This window comes from Cydia amplana, chromosome 18 (genome assembly GCF_948474715.1).
Source record: "Cydia amplana chromosome 18, ilCydAmpl1.1, whole genome shotgun sequence".
NCBI lineage: Eukaryota > Metazoa > Arthropoda > Insecta > Lepidoptera > Tortricidae > Cydia > Cydia amplana.
The window spans coordinates 16,648,328-16,654,740 of record NC_086086.1 but is presented as its reverse complement, the minus strand read 5'-3'; the positions used below and the strand labels follow the sequence as shown (position 1 = coordinate 16,654,740).

General features: G+C 40.6%; 1 protein-coding gene across 1 annotated transcript; it reads left to right on the top strand.

Moving 5' to 3' along the window:
• Positions 1-3,737: 3,737 nt before the first annotated feature.
• LOC134656635 (uncharacterized) lies at positions 3,738-6,103 on the top strand. Its single transcript, XM_063512192.1, has 3 exons — positions 3,738-4,411; positions 4,506-5,941; positions 6,096-6,103. The coding sequence occupies exons 1-3, from the start codon at positions 3,738-3,740 to the stop codon at positions 6,101-6,103; spliced, it is 2,118 nt and encodes a 705-aa protein (XP_063368262.1).
• The last annotated feature ends 310 nt before the right edge of the window (positions 6,104-6,413 follow it).

The following is a 6,413-nucleotide window of genomic DNA, read 5'->3' as shown; positions in this document are numbered from 1 at the left end:
TCGGGGTAATTAAACAATTAGCTGTTGTACAAAGAGGAATTGCACAAAAAATGTGCAAGGCGTATCGTACCGTGTCCCTTAACGCGGCCTTGGTACTGGCGGGGCTGCTTCCGCTCGATCTAAGAGTGAGGGAAGCTGCCTCACTATACGAAGCAAAGAGGGGAGTTCCCCTGCCGATACTGTGTGACCGTGAAGTCGAAAAAATGACCCCAGCTGCTGAAACTCCCCACCCTGCTGAGCGAAGCAAACTTGAAATAGTAAGCCTGGCAAACCAAGAACAATATGACGCAAATAACAACTACGAAGTTCGCATATTCACTGACGGCAGCAAGCTTGGAGGAAAAGTGGGAGCAGCATTATCCATCTGGAACAGTACGTCAGAAACCAAGACCAAAAAGCTCGCCTTACCAAGTTATAGCACGGTATACCAGGCAGAGCTGCTAGCACTTTGCAACGCAACTGGGGAAATAAAAAGACACAAAGCAAAGTCGTTTGGAGTTTACAGCGACTCTATGGCGGCTCTCCAAACCGTGAAAAACAGCCAATGCCTACATCCACTGGCCGTGGAAGCGAGAGAGAACCTTAGGATTTCACACCTTCAAGGTAAAGCCGTCCACCTACACTGGATAAAGGCTCACGCAGGTCTGGAAGGGAACGAGAGAGCTGACCAACTAGCAAAAGAGGCCGCTGAAAACTCCAAACGAAAACCGGACTACGAACTATGCCCGGTGTCCTTCGTCAGGCAAAGCATTCGTAGGGACACGCTTGACGAATGGAATAAAAGATACGTGAATGGAGACACAGCGTCGGGCACCAAACTTTTCTTCCCAAATGCGATCACGGCGTACAGGACGATCAGAAAGATGGAAGCAACTAATATAAAGACACAGTTAATGACAGGGCACGGTGGATTCTCAGAATACTTGAATCGATTCAAGTGTAAGGAGAGTCCATCGTGCATCTGTGATCCTGCAATGCAAGAGACAGTCTTACACATAATATTAGAATGCCCCATTCACGCCAAGGAAAGACTTGACCTGGAACAAAGCCTAAATATAAATTTGACAGCACAAAATATTAGTGAAATAATGGAGAGTAGAAACAGAGACAAGTTTCTAGTATACTGTACCAAAATTATAAAAGTGGTAATAAATAGAAACAAAACGAAATAAGTAAATTATGTTTAAACAATATAATAACTTATAATGTCATAAACATAAGCAAAATAGATGTACAAATTAATAACAAAGAATTATACATCACAAAATGTAAACAATAGATAAATAAATAAAAGTATGTAGATAGAAAACTATAGAAACATAAGAAAGAAAACCATGTAACATATTAAAACACCGAACCTTTGTATCATTGAAACGAATAAAAACCTGACCAAAATCCCAATAGAAATAAGAGTAGATAGAATAGCGTAGCTGGGAACCCCACCCAGAAAAGCCGTGAAAGATGAAGGATGAATGAAAGATAGTATGTAGCATGAAAGTGCGAGAGGCATAATCGCGAGAACTGGAACGAAAGAGACAGCTTAACATAGACTCCGATCATGTTGGAGGTAGAAAAAAAAAAAAAAAAAAAAAAAAAAAAAAAAAAAAAAAAAACCTAACCTAACCTAACCTAAGCTCTTTTAAAAGTGACCAAATACTACCCGAACTTCATGTTTTTTGGCACAATTTTAGCCCTAATTGAGCCCGATTTTTTGATACCTTACTTACTTTCATAGCCCCCCTGGATCTGTAGATATTTTAATTTTTATACTTTTCAAATTTCTCAGTTTTTCAAAAATTCGTAACTCAGCCATTTTTCCACTTATGACCATTTTTTCTTTTTCTAAAAATCACTTTTTGTAATTTCTAAATAACTCTGTTCTTAAAATAGACTACTCTTATACAACTTCACATAAAAATATCCAACTTTCTTCACTCAAAAAGTGCGCCTGCCAGTTAGCTACGAGCAATCTATATTTACATTAATATCTCTGAATCCATTCAATAGTTTTTTCCAATTTTTCTTTTATCGAGTAAAGTAAATTTTTTCCATCCTTTTTGTCGTATAACACAACCTTGTATCTCTTACAGTTTTTTTATTAACTTCGAAGTTCACTTCCGTCGTCTTTTGACCTAACTTTTTCATACTTTTCAATAGTTTGTTCAACGAATCTTATCTTAAAATTCTGAAATTTTGCACAATTTTAAAGCTCAATACGACCTATTTTTTGGTACTATTCTTGTCTCTGTACTGCTCTTGGTTACGGAGATATTCAAATTTTAGTGATTCAGAAATTTTTCAAGTTTTCAAAAATTAATAACTCATCCGTTTTTTAACTTTTCAATAATTTTTCTTTACCATAAAATTTACCTTAGTCATTTCTAAATTATAGTATAGAAACATTAAGTAGTTTTCTTACAACTTCTTAGTTAAATTTTAAGATTTCGTCAAATTTTTGCGGTGCCTGCAAGAATTCTAGTAGCAATCGTTTTTAAACTGATTTTTCTTCATTTCTAGCCGGTAGTTTTCTCTTGTTTTAAATTTGTCTGATAGATTTCATTGATTTAAACAATTTCTTTTATATAAAATTTTCTCAAAAATCCTTCCTTGACCTTCAAAATTAACATCTCTTTTAAAAATTTAAACTATTTGTAATTTATTCATTTCTTCGCTAATTTTCGTCTTAAAAATCTCAAAATTTGTATAAAAATGTTTCACACACCTCCTTCATCACCCCGCAAATCCCGCGTAGCTCAGAGAGTGAGTGATGAGCCGGCAACAAAGACAAGGGATGAAGATGGGCATGCGTCGGGCACGGAATTGCCCACACTTGATCTTGATACACCGACCGCACCAAATACTACTTTTTGCCACGATAACGTGGCAAATAATAATAACGATAACCGACCCAATCAGGATGTAGCACCAACACCTGCAGAGGGCTTGGTGGTGTCGGGGATGGCACCGGCCGAGGCAACAAAGCCGGATGTCTTTGACATCGCCACTGAGTCTGATGTGATGGAGAGGCTGCATTTGAGTTCGGAGACTATAACAACAACAATGATGAGTCCTGGGTCCAGGAACCCCAGTGGCCGATTCAGATCTGCTATCAAATTTGAAGCTGACCGCATAAAGGAGCAGCTGAAGGAAAATAAGTCGGTCACCAGAAACAATAAGAAAGAAATCCTCAAATGTGTCGAAATGATATTAGAGGTGTCAGCGCGTTACGCCGATGAGACGGAGGGCGACGCATTTTTCAACAGTATGACAAGTACTGCTCCTATGACAAAGTCTAGAAGTGCGCTGACCAAAAGCTTCGCCACACAAACGCAAGCTGAAGTAGAAATCACTGCAAGTACAGGCACTGCTGCGGTGGTAACTCAGGACTTGCATAAGAAGACTACACTGGAATTGACTAAAATGAAGAAAGATATAATCACAACCATGCAGGTTGAAGTTGCAAAGTTGATCGACGAGCAAAAGAAGATCAATGAGCTGGTTGTGTGTTCTTTGACATCTGAGGAGAAAGAAGAAGACGAAGGTTTCACTGAGGTCCTTACTAAAAAGGGTAAAAAGCGCGCCATGCCGCAGCAAGAGCCGAAAGAGCGAACGCAGCCAACAGTGAAAACTTACTAGGAAACGACACCCCGCCTGTGCAGCCTAGAAGAAGCACTCCATCCGCCAGCTACGCGGTCATAGTAGAATCTATTGACCCCAGGGCGAACGTGAAGGATGCGATGAAGGCTGTCCAGGAGAAGGTGGATGTGGTAAGCCTCGGAATTGGCATAAATGGAATGCGACAAACCAAAAATAATAAGGTGATTATTAATTGCGAAACTGAATCAGACAGAGCTAGACTCAGTGCGGCAATTAAGGAAAAAACCAGCGGGATAACAGTTACCGTGCCGAATGTGCGTAATCCATGTCTTAGACTGCTCGGAGTAATAAATGAATATGCCAACGACAGGGTGGCAGAAGCCATTTCGAAACAAAATTCACGGATATTGGAAGGAGTGAGTGAGGATAATAGACATATAAAATACATCAGATGTGTCAAAGGCCGATCGGACTATACAAAAAATGTAATCATCGAAGTAAGTCCGCAGATCTGGAACGTCCTAAAGGATAGAAAGGTAAAAATCGGCTACCAAAATATTCCGGCAGTAGACCAGACACCGATTCAGCAGTGCTACCGTTGCCAAGGATTCGGACATCGCGCGACCGGTTGCACCGTTGCCAATAGGTGCGGACACTGCGCGGAGAACCATGACACCAGGTGCTGCCCACGAGACTCGGAGGGACAGAGATGTGTAAACTGCAGGGAACTGGGGAAACCTCACGATCACCCAGCTTATAGTCAGTCCTGTCCAGAATGGCAGAAGTGGGATCGGATAGCCCGTGCAGCTATTCGGTACTGCTAAAGGCCTGGACAGGGGCAACCACAGTAACAACAACACCACTAGCACGCATCTTATAACACTGCTACAATGCAATCTTGCTCGCAGTTACACAGCTACATACGAGATGATCAATAATGTTAAAGAAAAGAAGTACGACGTAATATTCATGACAGAACCATACGTAGGAAGAGATAAAAAGAAATACACCTGCGATATGGATGGATATGACGTCTATCAATGTACGGATTTAAATGCTATATCCAAATCCTGCATTGCAGTAAGAAGGAAGCTTGGCAAATACATAGGACTAACTCAGCATATTACATCCAACTTTGTGGCAGTTGAATTAACTCGTAACAATAGGAAGATGTGCTTATCCTCAATATACGTTGAGCCCGGGGAGGACCCTTCACGCACGATGCTACATCTGGAGCAATTCCTCCAACTATACGGCAACAAGGAGCACATCGTCTGTGGGGACCTGAATGGTTGGCACCCCTTATGGGGATCCACAAGGGATAACGAAAGAGGCAGAGCCATCTACGACCTGACTGTCAACTATGATCTAATTGTGTGCAATAAGGGGAATGAGGCAACATTTGAGACCATCACACATACACAAAAAAGACAGGCTATAATAGATATAACCATTGCCACAATCGGGATGGCGAATAATATAGTCAACTGGAGAGTAAATAGGGAGGTAATACCCACGTCAGATCACCATGGGATAGAGTTTGCAATAAAGACTAGCCAGGAATTTAATAAGAAAATCAAATCCACATCGACTTACAAATATAACACAGGCGGTAGAATAGACTGGGAAGAATTCAGAACTAAACTAAAAGAAAATACGGAAAGGAGTAACATCAACGACATAGACATAGACCAACTAGACACAGCTCAGATAGACACATACATAAATAACATGACTAATATAATTACAAAAACATGTGATGTACAACTCACCCGTAAAGAGCCTTATTTTAAAATCCCATGGTGGACGCAGGAACTTACAGACATGAAGAAAAAGGTCATTTTCTTGCATCACAGGCTGCAGGATCTGAAAAGAGGTAAAAAGGACATAACTAACATATTAAATGAAGTACAGGAAGCTAGAAAGGAATATGTCACTAAAATTCGAACTACGTCCTCAAACCACTTTAGAGACTTCTGCAGCAAACAGGGCAAAGATGACGTGTGGTCTGTGACCAACCGCCTCCTCAAGAACTCTATCAAACTGCAGCCACCATCGACACTAAAATCTGAGGATGGTAGGTACACCTTGTCGACCCAGGACACCGCAGAGAAACTAGCCGCAAAGTTCTTCCCTGATGATACCTCTGCTGACGACACCGCACACCACCTGGAAATAAGAGCAATTACACGAAACAACAATAACAATAGACAGCTACAACCAGAAAATATACCTAATATAGATAATAATGAACCCCCATTCACCACTAACGAAATAACTGAGATCATGAAGTATATGAGCCCAAGAAAAGCACCAGGAATCGACCACCTTACTGCTGACATATGTAAACAATATATAGAATGCTACCCTGAACAAATCACTAAGCTTTTCAACAGATGTCTCACACTCAACTACTTTCCTAGCTCTTGGAAAATTGCCTTCATAAAGACCTTACCAAAGCCTAGTAAAGAAAACTATAATGAAGTCTCATCGTACAGGCCAATAGGCCTAATTAATGTCTTCGGTAAGGTACTTGAAAAACTTATATCCACCAGACTTACTTATTACATGCAAACCAATAATGCCTGCAGCCCCCACCAGTTTGGTTTTAAGGTTTTAAGGAGCAAAACTCAACCACGGACGCGCTGCACACTGCCATCACCAAGCTCAAACAATTTAAACAAAATAAGATGCTAACTGTAGCCATTTCGCTAGATATAGCGGGTGCTTTTGATCATGCTTGGTGGCCAGCACTCCTCAAACGGCTGCAAGAAATAAATTGCCCCACTAATCTTCATAACATAATAAAAAGCTAC